A 25,570-nucleotide genomic window follows, 5' to 3' on the forward strand; every position below is an offset into this window, starting at 1 on the left:
ATTTTAAAATTATTTAATTATTTATTTTTTGGCTTTGGCCCCCCAGTTGTCTGAGGGACAGCAACCCGGCCCCTGGCTCAAAAGGGTTGCCTACCCCTGCTGTAAACCTTGGCTGCATCCATACTGCAGAAATAATCCAGGCTGAAACCATTTTAACTGTCTGGCTGAATGCTATGGAATTCTGGGAATTGTAGTTTGTTATGGCACCAGAACTCTCTGACTGAAAAAGCTTAATGTCTCACAAAACTACAGTTCCCAGGATTGTATAGCATGGACCCATGGCAGTTAACGTAGTATCCATCTGGATTATTTCTGCAGTGCTGATGCAGTCCATATTGTTCAAGTGATAGTTATTGAAACAGGAAACACTGTTACTTCCTGCCTAGAAGAGGCAATGTTCCCCTGGGGTAGAATTTCTTCACTTAGAAGCTTTTTTACTTAAAAGCTGCAGTGATGTGGGACAGTGTTCAGCATTTTGTGCTGTTAAGTGAGCAGTCTAGAATGGAATTTTAGTGATGTCACAGAAATAACCTGGATAAGAAAACTGGTATTAGAATTTGACAACCTGGTCCACTGATGAAATCATTTACCAGAATACAAGGTAGTGCTCTATAATCAGGAGACTAGTCAACCCACCAAGAAGAACGAGAATGAAAACTTTGACAATTCCAGATGATGGCCAGTTCTGATATGTATTATGTTAGTACTTAGAATGAAACTATATTTGATATATTTTGAATGTTACTTTCTAAACTTTTTCTAAAAACCCTTCCTTTTCACTCCCCAATATTTTAGCTATTGATAAAATAGCTTATTAAAAATCATCACAGTGACTATTAATAAATTATTAATGCCATTGCTGGTAATGGTTATTAGTAACGCTGTTTACATGCTGTCTGTGAAACCATTCATCCAATTTAAAATGCTATTAATGTTATTTTTTTAATGATCTTAAATTATCTGTTGGATCTGTTTGTAAAAAAAAAATCAACATTTCTTTAACTGGATATCTGCTGTCAAATGCCACAATTGAGCTAAGAAATCAGCATTTCTCTGCATTAATAATAATAATAATAATAATTATTTAAAAAAATCTGTTAGCCAACCTTTTGGCACTCACAGTATCATACAATGGTCAGTAAGGCATTCTCAACAAATTATCTGCTCCCTCCTCTATTTTAAAGCGGCAGCAATAAGAACTAAGAAAAATAGCCAGCTAAAACAAAAGCCAAACAGAAGAGATGCATTTTTCAGGGAGACCTTTAAAGGAGTATAGAATTGCAGTCTAGGGTGAGGAAAGTTCATTCTTCAGCCTTGGACAAGTAATGTAAAGACTCTTTTCTTTGTCATAGCATTCCTCTTCACTTAGTGTGGAGTTAAAAATTGGAAGATTGAAGGTAGCTTGAAACACAGTATACAAAGAGGTGTTTCTCTTATATTTGTTGGACTGAGACTGAGTGTTCAAGGTAAGCCCTAGCCCCTTGAACTGAATCTGGTTACATATTGCTAGAAGTGTAGCTGAAGTGAGATCTGCAGAATATGCTGCTCCACATTTATGAGGAGGTCTATGGTCTCCTTTTTGCCCTAGCCAAAGCTGCTGACTTTTCTTCACAGACACTAATAAAGTCTGAAGGTTACAAGTGCATGAAGCAACACAGCAAGATCCTTTTGGCCCAACAAATCAAGCTTATACTGTAGAAAAGTACTACAGCAACATGCTTACCAAAAAGCACATCTGGGTCAAATAAAACTGTCAGATTCTGGACCTGTTTTGATGTTCCACAGATCACAAGAAAACTGACCATACATTAGACCTTACCTAGCATTACCTCAGATTTGGCTTGATTAAATTCTAATCTGTTAACCCTAATCAATGTGACCACAGTTTACTGACAATAAATTAGAGCAGATATTGTAGCAGCATTCCAGATACTGTATTTAGTAACTGAAATACAGAACTCATCAAGTATCATTGGCTTAACTGTTAATGATCTCTCCCAATGGCTTCACAGAATGTTAAGCAAGATTGGTGTCTACAATGATTCCTGCAGAGCAGCATCCTTGATAATCATCCTTTTTTATTATTCATAAAAATAGACAGATATACATATAACAAAAGTACATCATCCTATCTGTCTGATCAGACAAGAGGATTGGAAGTACTTGAAAGCCAAACATAACGGCCCAACTGAAAACTGAAACTGATGTAAAATAGCATGGCCTACCATGCCAAAAGTAATTGAAAACTCCATCTAAATCAATAGAGCTGTAATACCATATAAGCTCGAGACAGAAAGCATCAACAAAGACAACTAAAGCAGAAGCCATATAGAAATGAGTCAGGCTAGCTGTGTCAGCCAAGTGTGCCTCAAAATGTTTGATCTGCATAGACTATTACATTTTAGAGGAAAGAGAATTTGAACACAGATCTAAAGTTAATCAAAAGAGGACAAATCACTTGAGTTCAAGATTCTGCTTTAATTGTGGAATTCATGATGGAGTAATTTTGAGCAGTTTTATCAGAAAGATAGAGAACTAAAAAAGACCCCAGTAGGCTATTAATGGTTTACTTTCTGGCAGAGAAAATTTAAAGGCCCTTTACTGTTTGGAACAGCTCTGCTGACAACAGTTCATCTAATGCAGTGGTAGCGGAAAACAGAGATTTCATTCCCGCTGGTCAGGAAAACAGAATAACTATGATTCTTTCATGACGCTGTCCCCCAGCTCAGTTGGTGTTAGAATCAATTAAGGGTGTAGAGATAGCCAGAAGACAAACTTTGTGCAGAGCAGTGTTTTTAAAACCTTTGCTGCAGAAAACCTTTTTCATGTCAACTTATCTACTGAAGAATTACCAACTATCTACTATTGAACCTCAACTATGTTGAAGATTCTGTGGCTTGCAGATTGTAGTTCTAAAGCATATGTAGCTTACGTTCCACCAGTTATTCTATCAAAAAACATGGATCTCACCATTATAGAGCCAAAAAGTCCACTGTTTACAGACATTCTGGTATTATGTTTAACTTTTTACAGTAAGTTTTAAGGACACAGAAATGGCAGTACTGCACTTTAGAGTAAATATATGTATAAATAATTTCATTAGTACTAGAAAATGATAATGCTGAACACAACTTTTTATTGCTATATTGTTGTTATGTGCTTTCAAATTGACTCTGTCTTATGGTAATCCTGTTAAAGGGTTTTCTAATTAATTCAGAGGTGATTTGATATGGCCTGCCTCCACGGCTGAGAGAGTGAGACTTGCCCAAGGTCACCCAGTGGGTGTGCATGACTAAGAGGAAATTCTCTCTCAGTCCTAGTCCAGTAGTACCGGACAGTGTTATGTATAGTAGCAGTGCAGTGCTATGGTAACTATAAAACACAAAGAATATAAATAAAAAATTGCAGAATTACTGTATTTGGAATAATTTTATTGATATGATACTTGTAGTCCATTATCCTAGACAACACCCACATCTCTTCAGTGGTGTGTGTACCACTGATAGAGAACTGTTCTATACGCTTCAACTATCTCAGTTTGGGAGAATTGATCCCATTTAATCCCCTGCCATCCTACTTTTCAGCTGCTTTTAAAATGTCCTAGTTTTTCTCTCTTCTTTTTAATTAATTTAGCAGGAGTAAAAGGACAAGTGAGGGACAGAATCTTGTAGTTCCCTGTGCACTCAGGTAAAAGCAAACTGCTGCAGCTTCTCCTAGCTTGTCTGTTCGATCTCATTAATAGCTTTTGCCATCTTGGCCATACTCTAATGTTGATTGGCTACATATGTCCCAGTTCTCACTTGTGAAATGTTGGAGAGTATGCTGTTCTGTATGCAAGCAGCATACATTGGATGCTGGCCAGGCCTGTTGGACTTTTGAATTGAGATTATATACTGTATATAGAAAATATGGCTAATACAGCTCTGTGATGCAGCATTACAGGGAAAGATTGATGGTGATGGTTTCTTTCTAGGAAGCTTGGCTACATTACTTGCCTTTGTATTCCAAGAACAGTTTGAAAACCACTGCTCTTGCTTATGTGTGTCACTTGATGTCCCAATATGTTAATACTGATGCTTTTCTTATCGGTTCCTTGAGCTTTCAAGTAAAAGCTCTTTGTTTTAATCTTCATTAAGGTATCTCAAATGGAAGTGCCAGGCCACTGACAGGGGATGGGGTGGTGGTCTAGTGAGTAAGGACAGGTTGTGGAGGGGTTTGTTGGTAGAATAAAGGCATTCAGTCTTCACAATGATGATTGATAGTACAGTTCTGTGTGTACTCAGAAGTATGATCCATTGAGTTCAGTAGAATTTACGCCCAAGGAACTGAACAAAGGATTGCATCCTAAAAATATTTGGATGAGGTGAATAGTTACAAGGATGCAAGGCAGATTAAACTCTAAAAGTTCACAGTACATTTATGAATTTATATTGCCAAGAGAGCTAGAGGTAGAAAATGGAAGCTTTGAATCTTATTCACTGACAGTCAGTTGTGTATAAATCACATGTGATACTCATGGAAAGGCTGGAGTACTGGCTGTTAAGGCTGCTGCTACTTTTCATCAGAAACAATGTAGTAACTTGCTTGTGCCTTTAATACTAAAGTGAAGTGATACTATTAGTGTTTTTGTGTAGAAATTCTTCATCTGAATAAAATGTGAACAGAACCAATAGGAATCTAAGATTCTACTCGTATAACAATCTTGCAGCAGCTATGTGGATAGCATAATGGGTTTCTGTGTACACATAACCGTGGACAGGTGACATGCTATCAAAAATTAACATTGAATTATTAGTTGGTTTCTGAAAACAGCTTCATTTAACTGTTCTAATTCGTGTTCCTCTGGAGTTTTACTGGTGCTCTTACTGATTGTTAGCATTATGTACTTCCTTCTTTTATGGAAAGGTGTTACGTAATGATTCAATGTTAAGTCTAGTTTCTGTACAAATATGTTTTCTTTTGGTTATTTTACTTGAAAAGACTTAACTGAGTGCCTATATTTTGTTAATAACTTTCTGGTTATTTTGTAAGAGATACTTGGCTTTAAGAGTTTAGCAGTAATACTCATGAAGCAAGAGCAAACAACGGCACTTGAGGTACAGATAGTTCCTGCAACAAAAGAAAACTGAAAGTAGAAAACAGGTCTTCTGATTTTTATAACTTTTTTTCATTTAGTAGCCATTCAGGTTGATTTCTGCCTTATGTGGATTCCATAAAAATGCTCAAATATATTTGCATATCACTAGCCAGCATCCCCTTACAGCTGACACTTCTTTCAGAGCAACACAGGTGTTTGAGTAAGTACACCACCACTGTACCGTTATTTCTAGAATTTTTGCATTGCAAATAATCTCCCAGGCATATTCTGTTTGAAAACTCTGAAAACCACTCTTATCTTGAGGGTCTGTCACTTGAAATCTGCTGAACTTTTCTTCATCGCACAATGCAGGGAGTTGAGAGTTTCGTGATCTCTAAAGCCTGAAAACATTGATAGGTTGAAAGCGGCTCATTTTTGCATAACGTGAACTGTCAGCATGAATTCATGGCATGGTATCAGGTACAGTTAAATTAAGCTAAAAGTACCATTTGGATTACAGGATTTTGTACACATGGGTTTTGGTTGATGGCAAAGTTAATAAAAACTCAAAACACAGTTTGGCTATTTTTTTTACTATCCCACTAGTAGGAATTGTTTAGTTTTAATGTAATCTTTTTTTCACATCTGTTGATACTAACAGCAGTTCCTAACACTAGTGGGAGTCATATGAGGAGAGATAACCTTCAAGGCTGGAAGAATGAAAAGAAGATGATAAATTTTAGGGCTGTCTCTGAGCAATTGCCATCGTCTGTTGCTACATGACCCTCTAGTAGAGTTCATGGATGCACCAAAAGAGGGTTAGAATCAGTGCATCAAAAATCTAGTTAAGACCTTGGACATTATGCATGATCCTTCTGTTTCTTATGTTGCATTATGTTTAGCTATATTTTATCTGTTGCTTCTTTATAATAAATAAATAATATTCTGAAATCCTTCTTGATTCTTTTCAGTCTCGTCATGTTTCTGAATGTTGTAATGCTTGGCTTACCACTCTTCTTGTCTCTGTGTTTAAGCCTATTATCTCTTCTTTGCTCTGAAGTTTTCTTCCTTCATGCTTTAATTTATGTTACTGTTCAATATATTTCCTTTCTCTTTATCTGCTGGTGATCTACCAGGCTTAAGCTTAGTCCCCTTTACTTTTTGCTTTGCATATTTTCCCAGTTAGCCTATTAATTCATTCTTTTGGTTAGATTCACTATATTTATGCTGATAATATTCCAATTCATGTTTCTGCCCCTACATTATATTCCATTCCTAATACTATTATAAATTATAATCTCATATTGGATAATATAACAGCCACACACTTAAAAGTTGAAAATGAACAAACCTGAATCATATTTCCTTCAGAATCTTCCTTTGGCTCCTGATCACATTTAAAATTAATAATGTCTCTTTTACTGCTGCTTCTATAAGGCACGATGCTAGTATATTATCAAATGTATCTTTTCATCTCCAAAAGAACTCTACTGCAAAAACACACAGTTTTAAAATCAGTTTATTCTAAGCTTTGAAAGTGGCAGCTTTGCCATAGCTGTACTTTAGTTCAAGTTCTGATTATTTGTCAGTTTGATTATGCTGATATTCTTTTAGGTGGACTCCCAATTTCTCATTTCTCTCTCCTTTTTCAGTTCTCAATTTTGCTGCTTATTTTTCAGTTCTATTGTTTTGTTATTGTATTGTTCTGAACTTGCATCATTTACTTATTCCTCTTCATTAACTACCTTTTGTATAATTTGATGTACATTTTTCATGATCTTGCTCCTTGATTTTGATGTTTTGGTTCCCAGATCTCAGGGCTGGACTATGATTGTCAGGCCAGTTTCCTCCAGATCTTATGGAGAGGGGAGGAATCTCAGGATAAGAGCATCACTTTGAATATAGGAAAATATTTTAAAACGTATGCTGTTGTGACCTACTGTTGTATCCCTGCTATAGACTCCAAAAGGGTTCTGCCTAGCCACTTCTTCCCCTTCCCACCTCCTTTCTCAGTGTTTCTCAAACTGCAGTTGGCACCAGAGCCCAGCAGGAGAGAGTTATTAGTGCATGGAAATACCAAACTGCTTCAGTATTTGCTCGCTCCAGAATTGCTGGGATATGGTACTCCTGGCTTATTGCTTTGTGGTTTATGGTTAACTTCCCCAAGTCTCTTTTCATCTTCTTCACCTTGCCCTAAATGGTTGAAGGTACAGGTGCAATTTTCTTTTTTGATCTGAGTGGTACATAGGTTTTGCTGTTTTCTGTAAAGCAGTCTTTCTCTTTCTCATCCCTTTTCTCTTTTTGTTCCATTTCTCCTAGTTAAAGGTGCCATCTTGCTCCTCCTTCGCCATCTCTCCAAGTCTTTTTTCTCCTGTCTGCAGAATACCTTGAAATGATAACTGTAATATGTTAGATTTGAGTCATTTTAGTTATCCAATAGGGTAAATCCAATAGGGCTACTTTTAAGTAAGCATGCATGGTTAGTATAGCCTTGTTGGTCTTTCATCAGTAGAAATATCTCTGCTTCCCTAGTATCAGTATTATGTTGGATATTATTTTGGAGGTGAGGGAGGATATCACTACCTGACAGGAGGGAGGGAAGGCAGGCAAGCAAGCTGGGGAAAGTTTTGTTGAATAGACTACTTGTGTGTTATTGAAAGCACTGCCTACAAGGGTGTTAAAAACAGAGCTGGGAAATGTTGGGCTTTTGTTTTGTTTTGTTTGAAAGCAGATTTGGAAAAGTTTAGTTAGTTGAAATACAACTCCCGTGTGTTTTTAAAGGCAGTGCTGGCTAAGGTATTTAAAACAGCTGAGGAAAAATATTTTTTTCTTCAATGCAGAGCTTGGAAATTTTAATTTCCAACCAAAGAAATAATTTTCTTTTGTTACATTTTATGTTTTTATTTGAATTACATGCATTGAACTACTGTGGTTGATGGTTAACGTATCATGCTCAGTGACATCTTCAAGGCCTGTTCCCATGACATTACTAGAAGTTGGCTCGGTCTCTGAAATCTCTGAGCCTTGGATGCTCATTTCCCGGCATTGCTATTTGCCATATATTAAATATTGAAACTCTTGCCTTTGTGTTTTATCTTCTGTTTGATTTTTGAAATCATTTCTATTGTTAGGTTAATTCATAGGTTTTGTTTCTGTTTCCTTTTAATCTTACCCACTGTGTAAAATTTTTCATCCCCCACCCCTGTAGTTATTTCTTTCATATATTTTAGATTCGAATTTGCAGATGGAGACCCATACTGTTTTATTCATGTGCAGCATCTGATGTATGAGACCATATGGTACTTCAGAACATTGGAACTTGTAGTAATGAAAATAGCACTTAGGAAGTCTCCCATATTTCTGACTGGCACAGGGTTTGCTATCAATTCTGCGTAAATTGAAGAGTTCACCAGACCAGGAGGTCAGGATCCTCCTTCTGGGACTGGATAATGCGGGCAAGACCACACTTTTAAAACAGCTAGCATCTGAAGATATCACCCACATCACTCCAACACAGGTAAGGAAAGGTACTTCTGATCTGCCTGATATTGCATGTCTGAATGCACCACTAATTCTTAAGGTTTGTGTATGAGGGACACATAATAAATGGAATCCATGGGCCCAAAGTTCTCTCCCCTTACCCACAGCTTTGAGTTTCTTGTTATTTAATGGAAGTAATTAGGAAGCAAGCATTACATTTATGCTTTAAAGGACTATGTGCAGATTCTGATTTCAGCCCAATGTGGTAAATAATTTTGTCTTTAACAGTGTTTCTTTTCTGATCACACAATCAAATATAGACATATTAATGTATATATATTACATGCCCAACTTGTGTAATCATTGTAATGAAACATGTATATAATTCTATTTTTAAAAACTTTATTAGGCTGCAAACACACACTAGAAAGTCAGGATCAACTGCATTTCAAGAGATTAGATCAAGTTCTAAGTAGATCTTGTGGTCATATTTGCCTTCAAGTAGTTTCTGACTTACAGTGACCTATCACAGGGTTTTCTTGGCACGTTTCTTCAGAGTGGGGTTGCCATTGCCATCCTTTGAGGCTGAGAGACTATGACTGGCCCAAGATCACCCAGTTACATGTTTCAAATATCAGATTTTTGCAGTTACATAATGCAGTTCTAGAATGTGTAACTGTTAAAATATGTAATGACCCACACGATAAATGCCCAGTTGACAACATCATAAAAATTACCCAGTAGGTGGTGCTAGAGAATGTGCAAGATTGGATCTTTTTTCCCCACAGTCCTAAACTATGACCACATTGCCTGTAAGATGCTCCCACGCCTCAGAGCAAAAGCCCACCCTCAGATTCCAGCCTTAGAGCCAATCGCCTGTATTGTGTGGCAGCTCGTTGCCAGCCCACACCACATCCTGTTTTTCCAGTTGCACACCCCTTTCAATTGGAGCTTTAATTGATGAAATGGGCCCTTCAGAAGTTCAGCTGTTGCTTCTCATTTTCTCATATCAACTCACATACAGACTTCTGCTTCTCATTATCTCACACATTGGGCTCATCATTCAGGAGTGGAAGCTTGCTTCTTGCAAGGCCTTCAATGTGCTTTCTCCTTATCTGCTTTGTTCTGTCACCTCTCACTGTACCCTTCTTTCGTCTTATGAGCTGCAGCACACATCTTCATAGCTCTGACAGAAACAAACTCTAATCCATGCAAGGCTGCTGTATCCTTCACCTTGGCCACAGTCAATCCATCTGAATAGCAACAGAGGCCTTATCTTGTTAGAGTTTCCGGAGTGATGATATATAAGCTGTGAATGATACGTGCCTGTGAGTTTGAAGCCAGGAATTAGGTTAACAATAGTTATGTTTTATCTTTGTTTCCCACAGGGATTTAACATTAAAAGTGTGCAAGCACAAGGTTTCAAGCTGAATGTGTGGGATATTGGTGGACAGAGAAAAATCAGGCCGTACTGGAGGAATTATTTCGAGAATACTGATATCCTGGTAAGTATTGGCCAGTGTGGTATTATTAAATGGCACAGTGACTCTTAAAATTAAGAATTCATCATCATGACCAACTCTGCCAGTATGAACACTGGCAAATCCAGAGTGCACATATGAAATTTGAGGAAATATTTATTTTTAAATGGTCTTCAAATGCTTAATCTGTGTAGGCTCCATTTGATATTGCCTTTCCTTTGAAACTGCTCGACATTACAGGCTGAAAAACATGAACCAAGTTACAGTGTGGAATCTTTCTGCTCAAATCTTTGTTCTCTTCACATTACTGTATAAACCACATAAAAAGGGTGCTACTAACAGCTACATTGTACACAGAAATCCAATTTTACTGAATTGTTTTCCCTGTGGCATCTTTGCACAGTACGTATAGAACCGCTCAGGTGCCATTTATTTTTTGAATATATAGAAGGCCTCACATTCATTACTTTAGTAATATAATGACAACAATTGTGTAAGGCAAGTCAGCATTGTTATCTTCATATTACAGATAGTGAAATGAGGCAAACAGATAGTATTTTGAGTCTTAGGATAGTCCTATGATCCTGCTATGTCAGATCTAACACCAGCGAAATGTAGCTGCAAAGCTATACATTCATAGCAGCCAAAACAATACCACAATAATAGCTAGAGAAATGACATCCAGTGTAGCAGTACTACAGATAGCTCATAGCATCCCTGGCCATTTTTGATCATCTCTCAGTATTCTTTAGGTCACTTACTGAGGACATCTACACATCAAATGTGTGGGATGTACTAGTATACATTCAGTAATGTCCAAATAACCCCATAAAGTTACTGTGTCCAATAACACATACTTATCAGCTAGGCAGACAGAAATACCAGAGCACTGTTCTCATGGCAAATCACAATGGCACAATACATAAAAGGGCTCCCCACAGAGAGTGGTTTGAAGAAAGACTTTCTATGGACAAACTATAGATTTTCAGGCAAGCATTCGGGTTCCTACAGGGAAAGGACAGTGCCATTCCAGTTGTAATGCCCATCCAATTGCATATGAGCAGTTCAGCTTCCACTATTAATTGTCTCACAGGTCTAATCATATAAATCCAAACATTTCAGTTGTGTCACTCTCTGTGTGAAGGGTATATGTTTTATACCAAAAGAGTGAGGCTTATGTGCACAAGACAAAGATAAGCAATAGGAGGAGCTGCTGGAGAGCTCAGTGGAAAAGAACATTGTAATAGGACAACACGGTAGATCTTCTTGTCCCACCGTAGGGAGCAAGTGAAATGTCAGCTACAAAGCAAAACTTGCCTTTTGGCTGTCCTGGAAGTAACAGTCATTCCAGATGTATAAAGGCAGGGGCAGGATCGGAGGCATGGCAACTGGATTGGAACACATACTTCGTTTTGCACAAAGTAATTCACTAATTACAATTATTCAAGCAGATGAGTGGGAACATGCTCCCTGCTTTGCCCTTTGCTTTAGCATTGTTTTCAAATATAAGGATTCTGCTGCTACTAGCAATCTGTTGAAACTGAACTTATTACTGTGTTGATATTATATTTGTTCCCCACTGCTGTAGGCCCTAACCCTGAATTTTCCCACCTCAGTATAGGGGGAAGTAGCTCTTACATTCTTGCCTACTGTGTGTAACATGTGAACAGGATTGTGCTGTAAGGATATCCAGGGAGTTCATAGTGTGAACATGAGTTCAACAGTGTGATGCGGCAGCTAAAAAGGCCAATGCAATTCTAGGCTGCATCAATAAAAGTATAGTGTCTAGATCAAGAGAAGTAATAGTGCCACTGTATTCTGCTCTGGTCAGCCCCCACCTGGAATATTGTGTCCAGTTCTGGGCACCACAATTCAAAAAGGACATTGAGAAACTGGAGCGTGTCCAGAGGAGGGCGACTAAAATGGTGAAAGGTCTGGAAACCTTGCCCTATGAGGAACGACTCAGGGAGCTGGGGATGTTTAGCCTGGAGAAGAGAAGGTTAAGAGGTGATATGATAGCCCTGTTTAAATATTTGAAAGGAAGTCATATTGAGGAGGGAGCAAGCTTGTTTTCTGCTGCTCCAGAGAACAGGACCCGGAACAATGGATGCAAGCTACAGGAAAAGAGATTTCACCTCAACATTAGGAAGAACTTCCTGACAGTAAGGGCTGTTCGACAGTGGAACAAACTCCCCCAGAGTGTAGTGGAGTCTCCTTCCTTTTAGGTCTTTAAGCAGAGGCTGGATGGCCATCTGTCAGGGATGCTTTGATTTAGATTTCCTGCATGGCAGGGGGTTGGACTGGATGGCCCTTGTGGTCTCTTCCAACTCTAGGATTCTATGATTCTATGAAATTTGAACTGTGGTTTTGATGGCTGATAGCTCCTACTCTGAACCATTAGACTGCACCAGCTCAGTCACTTGGCCACCTGAATCATAATGAAGGAAGTTTTTAGAAGGCCTGCTGATCAGCAAATAAAGGAAGGTTTCTCCTGTGTAGAGCCAAGTGTTCTATGGGCTATACCCACACTTTATGCAAGCAATTTGCCCCCTTTCCCTCCCCCTAAAACCAGTCTACCTGCTTGGGCTATGAGCTGGCATGAGAAAATATGTAGTGGGAATTTATGTGAGAACCCAGTTAGGATGAGAGGAGAGAACCCAGCTGTGTGAGCAACTGTCCCTAGCCACACATACAGATTTATTCTCCATAAGACTTTACCTCTTACTTTTCTATTTAAAAATATACAGAACAACATATAAAATACACTGTCCACTTAAAAGGACAAAAGTGTCTAGATAAAAGTTAGAAGAGCAATAAGGCCAATCAAACTCCAGTTAAAATCAAATAGACCCTCTGAGATCACGTAACATCAGAAATGACATAGATCGTTCAGTTAAAAGTCTTGGAGAATAAAAAGGTTTTGAATTTATATCAGTATTGGTCTCTCACAAATGTGTGTGGTGTGTGAGGCCTACAGTCATGGATACTTTATTGAAAATAAGTCCAGCTCTAGAAGACCTACAAGGGAAATCTTAAAGACATATTCTAAGCTAACAAGGATTTTATTGCAGTTATTACTAGGGATGTTGTATACAAGTTAGTTGCAGGCTTCAGAACTCCATAGTTTTATTTAATAAACCTGTATTGCAATCTTCCTTTGCAGTACTACAGATGTAAGAAGAATATATGTTATAACTAGAATATTGGGTGCTAAAATACTATGTGGAACAATCAGTGTATACTTTTGATTGACTGTTAAGACCTATACTGTGCCAGGTTTGGCTAAGCCATGATGATTTTTACAAGGGTAGTGAACTTTAAAAATCTAGCATCGCCCCCTTGTATAGATAGTAGAAGACAAAGAAAATAGAAGTACCTTTTTCTAAGACCAGATGAATCATGTTTACTTTACTTTAGCTATCGCCAGTCCAAGCAGTTTGTCAAGTAACTTTGGGTTTTTTTTCCTTACACAAGACCGGAAGATTCACCTGAAATCAGTTTTGCTATACCTCTCCTTTTTGCTATCATTTGTCCCAAGTTCCTTTGTATTCTGTTATCTGGTGCATTATTTTGATTGTTCCTAGAGTTTTTTGTTTTAAAAGAATCTTAATCTGTGATTAGGATTCTTTTTGCTTGCTTAATTATGACCCACAGTTTACTGTGAAAAGAACACAGAACCCATACTAGCCTGGTGTGCATTTCTTGTAAACCAACAACATACTTGTTAAGATGCCTGACTTAGCTCCAAGCTGAAGCATATTACACAAGTGAGAGGCCCCTCCAAGAATATTTTTAACACATGAAGTGATTGCACATTCATAAACATGCAGGTGTGCTTGAATGGGAGATACTCCAGCCACCCACACCTGTGCTATTTGGAAGCTACACACAGTCAAATAAAGGTGTGTTTATTTGAATGATTGCATATTCAGACACACACCTGCAGCTATTTGGCATGGAGCCTTCTAGTTATTGGAAGTAGGCACTTGATGTGTGTGTATCTTGGTTGGTGCAGTGCTTTTCATTATGGTATTTCCATTAGGTTTGCAGTCTCAAGTTGTGAGTGAGTTGCCTCTCACAAATAAAGCTTAGATGAGAGGTCCTTAGGGAACAGCCAGATGCTACAGGGATCTGGTGGGTGATTCAAGAGCAGGCTTCTCTTGTAAAGATTAAACTAATGTTTCACCATAACAGCAGAGGCACCTCACTACCACAATTATTGTCTTTGGGAGAGAGATACACAGATTGTTCCTGTGTACAGATTGTAACTACTTAAACATGCTGGGATATAACCCTGATGGTCAAGGAAAATCTCAAAACAAATAAATAACTACTGATTCAGTATGGATACTTGTGCCAGGATCCTAAACCAGTGTTCAACCATAATTTTAGGTCCTAGCTTATTCTGTAATTTCCCAACTCAAACTGTTAGAGACTTCCTGTGTTAATTGCCATGCTTGCAAAGGAGTAGTTTAAGGGGACATGTGTGCAAGCAAGGAACTTGTTCATGCATTCTCAAAATTATTTTAAAATATTGTATAACATTACCACCAGGCTGTGTGTATAAGGTGTATATGAAACATAAATGAATTGTTTGTTTAGACTTGAGTCTCTTCTCTAAGATATCTCATCATGTACATATATGCAAGCACAGGTATTCCAAAATCCTCCAAAAACATGAAATCCAAAACTTCTAGTCCCAAGTGTTTTGGATAAGGGAGACTCAACCTGTACATGGCTGATTATGTTCCATGTTTTCAGTTCACCTAAACAATGATGTTTCACTGGCTAGCTGAAGAATGAACAACATTCTAGACTTTTAAAATCTGTTCCTTATGATAGATAGCTTTGTGGGTTTTTTTGTTAGCTAGTCTAAAGGAATGTAGGCACATGTCAGAAATTTTCACATCAAACCCATAAATGGGACATAAGACACTTGAGGAGTGGGGAGAAGTTATAGAGCTTCAGAAGCTAATTTACAACAATAATTGTATCCACCTGACCCACTTCCCCTTCTGACAAGCTGAAGAAGAAATTCTTCTCACCACTTAAGTAATTATAGAAACACTACACTAGTTAGTTACCACTTGGTAAACGAGTCTCTCAGTTCACATTCAGGAAATAAACATACACATGCAAGGTTTTTTGTGGGGTTTTCGGGCTATGTGGCCATGTTCTAGAAGATTTTCTTCCTGACGTTATGCCAGCCACAGATGCCGGCCATGAAAGCCTTCGACTTCACATACACATGCAACTTATTCTTAATCTTGTTAAAGTCTTCCATTGTTAGAATTTTGTGCTTCCCCCCCCCCTTTGTATACTGTGTATCTGTAACTTATATATTGTGTATCTATAACTGTATTGTGCATCTGTGTATCTGTAACTGCTATTTATGTGTGTAATTAGGGCATTGTTGTTTTTTAATGAAAGGTGGCTGGCATTCTGATCCTGTGCCTTAGTGCAAGGTCTACATATTTAAACAGGAATTAATTTCTGCTCAAATACGTATATGTAATTGCAAATAAGTATCTGTAATTGCAAAAAGGTGTTAATGTGGAGTCTCATTGTTGCACTTCACTTATTTTTAGGACACAGTATCATACATTTCAGTTTCACCTTTAACTCTTTTTATTTTCTTTGTAGATTTATGTCATTGATAGTGCTGATAGAAAGAGGTTTGAAGAAACAGGCCAGGTAAGTCATTCACAGCTGCCTTCTATGAGGAGGGGTTTTGTTTTGGGGACGAGGTTTGATCAGTGCTGTCCCCTCTAGTTCAAAGTGTGCAGTTAGCAGCCTGCAGAATTTGAAACATATGTAGAATAAAACCACCTGTTTTCAAGGGCTGCTCCACTATGCTGATAAGTCTGCCAGCATGTGTTATTTTTTTGCTATGTCATCAGTCTTGATCTTCAGAGAGTTGGGATTGCCAGTGAATGGATTTGACCGGTAATATCAGATGAACTTAATGAAAAAAAATGGGTCCTTTATAATAAATACATATGGAAGAATTTGCGTTAAAATTGTAGCCTCAACAGTTGTTGGTGTTACTGTTAAAAAGTGTTTGTTTATTGTTTCTCGAGTTCCCAGGGATTCCCTGGAAATATGTACAACAGTCAATTTTTAAACATCACAACAGCAACAAATTAAAACAGTCCCAAGAGCCAGCTCTAGATCAAAGGCCATATGAAACAAGGTAGTTTGGTCTGCTACCACATATTGGAGTTTTAAGGCTTAATTATACCTTTCATACAGGGACATACAAACTTTAGGTGCCTCCACAGAAGTGTGAAATTGCTAAGTGTGTTTCGTGCACTCACAATGTCTTCATGCTTCATTAAAAGTTAAGAGTATAGTGTCTGCCCTAGGCTTAGAGGTGAAGATCAGCTACTTCATGCCAAAGATTTTGAGGGAAAAAATCTGCATATTTCTTTGTGATTACAGGAACTGGCAGAGCTCGTAGATGAGGAGAAACTGAGTGGTGTTCCTGTACTCATCTTTGCAAACAAGCAAGATTTGCTGACGGCAGCCCCTGCTGCAGAAATTGCAGAGGGTCTGAACTTACATACAATCCGTGACAGAGTCTGGCAGATTCAGTCTTGTTCGGCCCTCACGGGAGAAGGTGTATCGGTGAGGAGACAAAATGTATTGACTATTAATAGCTTTTACAGGGGTCTCTGTAAGAAAGGCATTCCACGTATTGTAGAGGAGAATATACAGTGTATTTCTTGTAAAAGTTGAACAAAACAAACACTTTTGCTTGGTGTGCAGAATGGGAGGTAGCTGCTTTTGCAAATCAACACTTTCATAAGATGCAGTCTTTTCCTTCGGCTTAAGTTCTCAACTATTTTCTGCCCTCCTATATTGGTTTTCTTGCTTCCATTTCTGTATTACCATTGCCTTCCTAACCTATTTAGATATATAGGCGGGGTACAGACTGCCCAAAAAAGGCAGTCTGCCCGTGCCTTGTTTTGCTGCACAAGGAAGCTGCAGCGGACAAACTGCACGGCTTCCTTGCACAGCAAAAAGAACTGCAAAAAGTGGGGTGGGGGGTTGTGGCGTGATTGTGACGCTGCAGTGTGCCAATGGCACACTCGCAACGTCACAATGGCGTCGCGATGTGCGGATACTAAGCATCCATTGTGTCAAAATGGCGCCACCCATCTGTACAGGGCAGCACCATTTTGCCGCCCTCGTCACGTGCGAGGGGCAATGGGCATCTGGAGGTGCTGCCCCTCACACGTAACAACCCCATTGCACCCATCTGTAGAGCACCATAATGTCAGGATGGCCTACCATCTTCAATTTCCAAGCAAATTTTAGTGTCCAGTGAGCACTCCCCATCAAGCATCATTATTCTCTGTCTGTTAAGAATACCTCTGCCTGTGTATACAACAATACAAACACACATTCGCTTGAATTTCACATTCTCACAAAGCAAAGGGCTGGGAAAGGAAATAGTTCATTTCACTATGAAAATGAATTGTTTCATAAATTACTATGCATATTGCATCATTTCTTATGTTGCATCCTGAAAAGCTGTAATATAATCATCTGCAAGAAGGGATGCAGTTACTCTGAACCGAATGATCTTATGCATACCTTACTGTGTAAATGGTGTTGTGTATTATGTCACTTCAAAATGTGGAAGAGCCAGCATTGCTTGTTTGCAGGCCTCCTTGCTAGTTCTGCTGTGTGGGCCTTGGATTTCTACCTCAAGGGTCCGACCCTGGTACAAATATGTTTCTTTCTCTTGGTGCCAGTTTGACTTCATTTGTTTCATTCTGTTTGGAACAGCTGTCAGAGTAAGCCTTTCCAGACTTTAAAAAAATAGCAGCAGGTTGCCCAGCAGTGCTAAAATGTAACTTGATAAAACAAAAAGAAAAGAACATTTGTTCTTGTGAGTCATAGAGAAAATCTAGTTAAATCAAAGAGAATAGAGCCATGTGAATCCACCATGTATTTTAATGTGTCACAGGGCAGAATAAAACTCCCACATTAATAAAACTCAGTCTTTCAACTTAGGTGAAAGAGTCAAGTAAGTGTAGGATGATGAGGCCAGTCCTATGCATGTTAATTTAGAAGTGAAGATATCCATAAGACTGCAGCCTAAAACAAACTAAATTTAACCATGGGATTATTAATCCATTTTGCAACTATAATTACGCCAACAATAAATTATTTCCTGTCACAATTGTCTAATTTCATGGATCTATAGTTCTCAAACTATGAATGTGTGGTAGAAATATGACCAACCCTTCTGGGCACTTGGTCTTCCAGTTTCTCAAATACTGTCACTATTTCACATACTCATAATATATAATAGATTTCATTATAAGAATGAACATGTGATCCACTCAGGGCACACCTGTGAATCAAAGTTTTACCTTCAAAAACAAAGAGGGAAATAGGAGGGCTAATTAAATGCATAAAAGATCTGTATTCATAATATGTTACAGAACAGACCCATTAGGAGCACGATAAAATGTCTTTCTTCTTTCTACATTATGCTAGATAGATATTACCTTGTTCATAGAATTTGAAAGGTAAAACATTTTGAGACAGAATTCAAAGACTTAGGATAGAAAATGACAGAACCCCTCTAGTGTTACTCATAGCTTCCAACTGAGACCACTCAGATGTATCATCACTGAAATACAACTTATTCTCGACAATAATACTGCCCTCTCAAGGACTCTTAGTGGCAAGACCTACAGGCAGTCTCCAAACCTCAGTTACTTACCTGCAGGAGAACACATAACTCAGATGTGGACACGGGAATAAAACTTGCCCCCAACCCAGATGCCAACTCTGCCCACACATCTATTCAGGAAATGTCATCATGGGACCTAATGACATCACCCACAATATTAGAGTGACTTTCACTTGTTCATCATCCAATGTGATTTGTGCCATACTATGTCAGCAGTGCTCTTCAGCATTCTACATTGAGTAAATGGGCCGGTTCCTTTTCAGAGGATAAATGGACATACATCAGACGTTAGGAATGGGAGTACATAAAAACTGGTTGCAGAGCACTTCAGTCTTCCTGGGCTTTCCATTTTGGACCTCAGAATAGTGGTCCTTGAACAAAAACACTACAAAGGAAGATTGGAAAGAGAAATAGCAGAACTGAAATATATCAGCAAACTGCAGTCCATCAACAGTGAATTGAACAGTGGGTTATTAGATGATGGTTTCCTAGCACACTACATACATTATAATACTAGCTACCTGCCCCCTGCGAATTTGTCACCTCATTTCTTCCCTCACAAAGTTTTGTATTCCTATGGACATTTCCATATACAGACTGCTATATAGGTCTGTCTCTGGCTTTTCACTCTGTCTCATGTATCTGATGAAGTACGCTGAAGTCTATGAAAGTTTGTGCTACCAACTTCTCTCTCTTAGTTAGTTTCAAAGATGCTACAAGATCCCTTTACATTTTTAGATAGTTAGCCAAAATGTCACATCCTTTTTGCCAAGGAAACAGGCCCAGTGCAAACATATTGGACTAGCTCAAACATAGACCCAAGGCACAGGGCAAATGTCATGCTGCCTGATTGCCAACCTATGTCACATCATATAAGTCAACCCTCCTAGCCCATGCCCATCTATATTCTGTGATATCAAAGCAAAACACTGGGTGATGCATAGTTATGTGTAATTCATATAAATGAATAAATAAAAATAAATTTTCCATCTGTGAAATAATCCTCAAAGAATAGATAAGGAAAGCTGAACTGAAGGATAAAAGGAGCCAGCTTTTCTTTAAAAATAGGTATCACCATACCTCTCTCTTCAACAACAGCAGGCCATGTTAGCAGCTGCTGTGACACTGCAGCTTCTAGAAGTATTTTATGTGAGGGTTTGGCTTTGCTTTCATTTTCATGTTTTGTATATCGTTTCATTTGTAAACACTAGAAATCTGTTTATATAACAAGTTAGCAAACTTCATTCTCATCCCCCAGCTGTCCACATATTGGACTCTTAAGGCCCAAATATGTTGTTCATTGTACCTTTCGTATATCAACATATAAACCTGAGATGCATTCATTCAGGCACATCACTGTGAATTCACTATGCTTTGTTCGCTCTCCATCCTATCATTCAGTCATTGTCATCCCGTATTTTACCTGAGATTCTTCCATCTTTTTCTTAGACTATGGAAAACCTACTCTTTTTCATTAAATGAAATAAAAAGCAAACAATTCATTTAAATGCAATATAAAATGTATGATCTCCACAGATGTAAGGCTCCTTTAGTTACTTCTCCATCTTATTTAAAGGGTGGATTTTGCCATGGGTAGTCATGTATAAACAAAGCAATCATACTTTAGCACATCTTCATTATTATCTTTGCCAAGGAGAATCCTATTCAGATTTTTAAAAAAATTTAAACCATTGCTAAAACATTTTCCAGGTAGGTTTTGTTTAACTGAAAGAGGTACCCCACATACTTGTGTACAAGTCTACCTCATGTATAGGTTGAGGGACGGTTTCAGGGTAAAAATCATGGAATTAGATTTGACCCATGGATAAGTCGAGGGTAAAACTTTGGGGACTAGAACACAGGCTGGAAATGGGCAAACACCACTTCCATCCCACCTTCTTCTCTGGACCTCTCCTGACTGCCTAACACGACATCCCTGCTGCTGGAGGAGAGGTTTTAACATTGGGTTGGGGAGGGAAGGGAATGGGGTGTTTCTTTGATGAGAAGAGAAGGCTTTCAAATCTGACTAACTGTCTATCTTATCTATCTTCTGCCCTATATCCAAGGAGCTCAGGGAGACTTAAAGTAAAATCAATTTAAAACAATAAATAAGATTTAAATATGCTAAATAGTTTATCCCTCAAAACCAGATAATTTAAAACCAGTTAAAACAACTGTAAATGATACAATCATAAGATATGTTCATCCTGGATAAAATCAGTTATGCCAGAAAACTTTAATAATAATAAAAACAAAAACAAATGATCTGAATGTTAGCACCATTCAGGCCTCCAGGAAGAAGGAATTCCACAACTGAGATTCTGTCACAGAGAAGGTCCTCTCTCATGTCCTCCCACATTATTTTTCCCTTCCTAGTAGGACACAGAGAAGGGTCCCTCCAATAGATCTCAGTTCTCGGACAGGCATGTATAGAAAGAGGCACACCCTCAAAGATTATGATCTCAAGCTGTTTAGAGCATTAAATGTTATCACCAGCACCTGAATTCACACTGGTAGCATATTGGTGGCTAGTGCAATTCCTTCAATATTGTTGTTATATAGGGTATCTGAATGTTATATAGGGTATCTGCTGCATTTTGCACTAGCTACAGTTTTCAATTGTCTTCAAAGACAGCCCCACATAGAGTGCATTGCAGTAGTCTAATTGGGAAGCTGCTTTTGCATGAGATACTTTAGCTAAGTTATCCCTGTCCAGGAAAGGCCATAACTGGAGGGCCAGTTGAAGGTGTACGACAATGGTACTGAAACTTTTTACCCTTGGGAACCCCCTGTGGAAGTCATGCTCCCACCGAAGTAGTATATGAATAAAAATGTTTTGTTTACAGTATTTAGGATGTGTATTTTCATTTGCACATTCACATATATTCATATTTTAACACCTTATAAGGAAATAATGTTCAAATTAGAACAGTTTTATTTAAGTAAATTCAATATTTAACTCAATACATGTGTAAATTTTACACATGATAAAGTTTGCAAGTATGGATCAGAGCTTTCAAATCTCGTCCCTTGAGCAACATTTGCTCCCGTGGGGGTCCTGACCCAATGTTTGAAAGCCACTGGTTCACAGGATTGTGTTCTAAGGGGAGATGTGCCCTGAATATAAATATAAGAATAGCTGTTTCTTCATTTGAGGTAAGATAGATGTGCAAGAATTGTTCATTTGTCTCATCAGGGAGTAAAATAAAGATTTAGGTTTTTGTCCTTAAATACTTACCTATGGAGTAAAACCCACTGAAGTTCGTGGGATTTATCTCTGTGTAAACATATATAGGGTTGCACTGTTTTAGTCATGGTTTATGGTAACAAGAAACCACTCAAGAGTCTGGGAACAGAATCTTTTATTTAGAATGCTAAAAGGAGATAGTAAATAGGGTAAAGTACCCAGGAGAACATTGCATCAATAATAAGAGTGCAAGATGATAACTGTGGATATGAGAAGAATAGGGGACTTCCCGTGGAATTGAACATAAAGAGAATGAGTTAATGGGAAATGGTTTGTGACAGCCTCAGGGCAGAGTATCAAAAAAGAAGAAATAATGACAGCAAATGAAGAAGAAATAGTTTGAAGGTCATTTTAATTAGTTTCGTAGTTGATACTATAGTGTGTAGAATTAGGTAGTTAAGATTGGGGATTTCAAGGTTAATGAGATTACATTATGGTTAATAAATTATATACATTTAGAGAATTTAACTATTATTTGAAATGGGTTTCTTTAAATAAAAATGTTAATTAAGGAGGGAATCCTCTGTGACCTTGCCCTAGTACCTTTTTGATATCAGTGAAAGGTTCCACTGAAGAAGTGTTGGATGTGGAGTATGCCCCTGCTTTATCCTCATGAGTCCCACTGTGAAACAGCTCCATTGTCATAACTAAAGAAACCACTTTGCTTTTTTTCCCTTCCTTGCATCAATCAAGCTCTATAGCACAGTTCAGAGAAGGGATTCTTTTTTTTAAAAAAAGAGCCACAGACAGATTTCCACCAGGTCTTTTGTTCTTCACATTTGACAAGCTGAAGTAGAGAAGGACAGAAGCATGAGGGCTAGAAATATCCTTCACACTTTGGGAAAAGGATTTGGTCAGTTTGCTGCCTCTACAAACCAAGACATAAGATTACTTTATAAGATGAACTGAGAGATCTAAAAATGTGAATAGGCAGAGGCTTGTGTCATTAATATTTTCTAAGAGAATATCCATCTACATTTAACATATACATATACAAACTCATGCATGTACACACACATCTTATGAATGGTTTTGAAAATCTCATGACTGACATCCTGTTTATGAATTACAATGGTATAAGTTGGACTTATACCATTACAACTCATTGTTTTGTTGTGGTTGCAGGGACCAGAATTCAGCACTAACCATGCAGTGACCAAAATCCCACCTCCCAAACTCCTCAGACCCAGCCATTTCCTGGGCAGTGGAGAGAGTGTGGAGCAGAAAACAAGTATCTAGCTATTTTCATCTTCAGGATTCTTCAGAGAACCCCTGGAGATTCATGTTGATACCAGTCACTGTGCCCGTAGCTATAGGAAAATAGGTGGGCACTCATCTGCTGCTTTACGTGCTCTCCGTCAACCAGGAAATGACCAGGTTGGTGGGGGGAATGTTGGACTATCATAGCTACATCTTATAGCTCCTTCCCGGTACAGGACTAGGAATGCAAAACAAAAACAAAAACAAAACAAAAGCCATGTGTGCATTTATTTCAAATTGAGAGTCACTGTGTCATCCTATATAACCATGTACTGAAATAGTCCATATAAGCAAAAACATTACTTGTGTTTTTGATTGCCTACATAGAACAGTCACCCTCCCTTAGAAGATACAGTTTTCTGGCATCACTTCTCAAGAGACTTCAGGGGTGTACTTGTAGTAGCTAGTCTTCATGTGATTAGGTCTAGTAAAATCTACCAAGTAACATGTGTGACCCATTTTAAATATTGTGTCTTGTTCAATTTTATGGTTAGCATCAAACGCCTAGGTTTAGAGCATTAACATGAGCATCTCAAAAAATAACTACTACCTAGGTTGCCAGCTCAGTTTTTTTTAGTTAGTAGATTTAGCATTTCATCTCCTTCTGTTTTTCTGTACCCTATCCCATGAAACCATGTCAAGAGCGCCATTTACTTTAAAGTTTTAATTAGTTTCAGTTTTCTTCCCACCTTTTATTAATTAGTGGGTCTAAGAGGAAGCAGAAAGTCACAATAGTGAAAGGTTGCACTAGATGTTCCACCAGAAAAACAACTGTTCAATGCATATTGAAAATACCAGTTCAGAAGGATTTGCATAGGTTGCATATGTGCTTCTGTGGCCAATTCAAAGTTATGCTATTTGCCTTTAAGGCCTTGAATGAATCACAGAATCATAGAGTTGAAAGAGATCCCAAGGGTCATGAAGTCCAACTGCCTGCCATGCAGGAATATGCAATCAAAGCACATATGGCCATCCAGCCTCTGTTTAAAGCTGGATACTTTAGGAAACTACATCACAGTCAAGCAGCATATTCCACTGTCAAATAGCTCTTACTCTCAGGTAATTCTTTCTGATGTTGCAGCGGAGTCTCCCCCCCCCCCCCCCCAAATATTCTGAATCCATTGCTCTGGGTCTTATGCTTTGGAGCTGCAGAAGATAAACTTGTTCCCTTTTCAGTATGACGTGCTTTCAAATATTTGAACAGGGCTGTCATATCACCTATTAATAGTTTGGGACCAAAAAAGAAATAGCAGCAGCATTTCTTTCTATATCATTCTTTCAGTCTTTTGGGATAGTGAGGCTCTCCTTCTGGTACCTAACTCCCTTTAGCAGATTGATAGTACTCAACAACAAGTGAGAGGGCTCTTTCAGTAGTAGCACCACAGGTTTGGAAGATCTGCCCTAGAACAGTTCAGTTAGCACCAGCATTGCATTCTCTCCAGAGCAAGACAAAAACAATTTTTGTTTGTCCAGGCATTTTAATTTGTTGAAAGTTGAGGGTTTGGGGATTTCAGTTATAATATTTAGTAAATCCTAAAAATGGCGAATACAAATCTTATAATCAAACAAAAAACCAACAACCACCAATAACAGCAGAAATGCCAGTGCCCTCTTACCTGTGCCAAAACTGATATAAAGACAAGATGTGAATTGTGAGAGTAAAAGGGTAGATGTAACGAAATCCACCTTGTGATACTTCCTCATTTAAAGGGACCATTAAAAAAGATAGTGGGTCAAGGCTTGGTTTGACCCGTGTTGTAGTATGACTCTGTAAAATAGAAATGAATTGATGCCTTTCCTATTCAGATGTAGCTTATATACTTCTCCATCTTATTTAAAGGGTGGATTTTGCCATGGGTAGTCATGTATAAATAAATTAAAACAATCACAGTTTAACACATCTTCGCTATTATTTTTGCCAAGGAAAATCCTGTTCAGATTTTTTTAAAATTTGAATTATTGTTAAAACATTTTCCACGTAGGTTTTGTTTAACTGAAAGAGGTACCCAACATACTTGTGTACAAGTCTACCTCATGTATAGGTCGAGAGAAGGTTTAAAAATGGTAGATAGTACTGTATTTTAGGGTTAAACTGCTGTGGTTTACCTTTGAAAGAAAATGATCATAGGCAACTAGAATTGACAGAGATCAGCTAAATCTTTACATTCTTCAGATAAGCAAGGATCCAGATATGAGTTATTTATCTGAACTGGAAGTTTATTTAAACATAAATAAGAGAAAAATATTCAGAGATACTGTCAAAGATTGACCTTTTAAAAAATTGCTCCACAAACTGTTTCATTATTATTTTTATC

General features: G+C 38.1%; 2 protein-coding genes across 3 annotated transcripts in view; both read left to right on the forward strand.

Moving 5' to 3' along the window:
* ACTR1A (actin related protein 1A) overlaps positions 1-25,570 on the forward strand; it is a 515,484-nt gene that overhangs the window by 94,014 nt on the left and 395,900 nt on the right. The gene's annotated exons all lie outside the window — the stretch shown is intronic.
* Positions 1-25,570, forward strand: part of ARL3 (ADP ribosylation factor like GTPase 3) — a 47,842-nt gene that overhangs the window by 16,455 nt on the left and 5,817 nt on the right. The window contains exons 1-5 of one of the 2 annotated variants that reach the window (XM_042457646.1): positions 661-699; positions 8,451-8,594; positions 9,946-10,062; positions 15,682-15,732; positions 16,480-16,665. In XM_042457646.1, coding sequence (XP_042313580.1) covers positions 673-699; positions 8,451-8,594; positions 9,946-10,062; positions 15,682-15,732; positions 16,480-16,665 — 525 coding nt within the window. In that variant the 5' untranslated portion in view covers positions 661-672. Of the gene's footprint in view, positions 1-660; positions 700-8,450; positions 8,595-9,945; positions 10,063-15,681; positions 15,733-16,479; positions 16,666-25,570 lie in introns of those variants that run through there. The other variant, XM_042457647.1, reaches the window with a different exon arrangement.

Source organism: Sceloporus undulatus, chromosome 3 (genome assembly GCF_019175285.1).
Source record: "Sceloporus undulatus isolate JIND9_A2432 ecotype Alabama chromosome 3, SceUnd_v1.1, whole genome shotgun sequence".
NCBI classification, from domain to species: Eukaryota; Metazoa; Chordata; class Lepidosauria; order Squamata; family Phrynosomatidae; genus Sceloporus; species Sceloporus undulatus.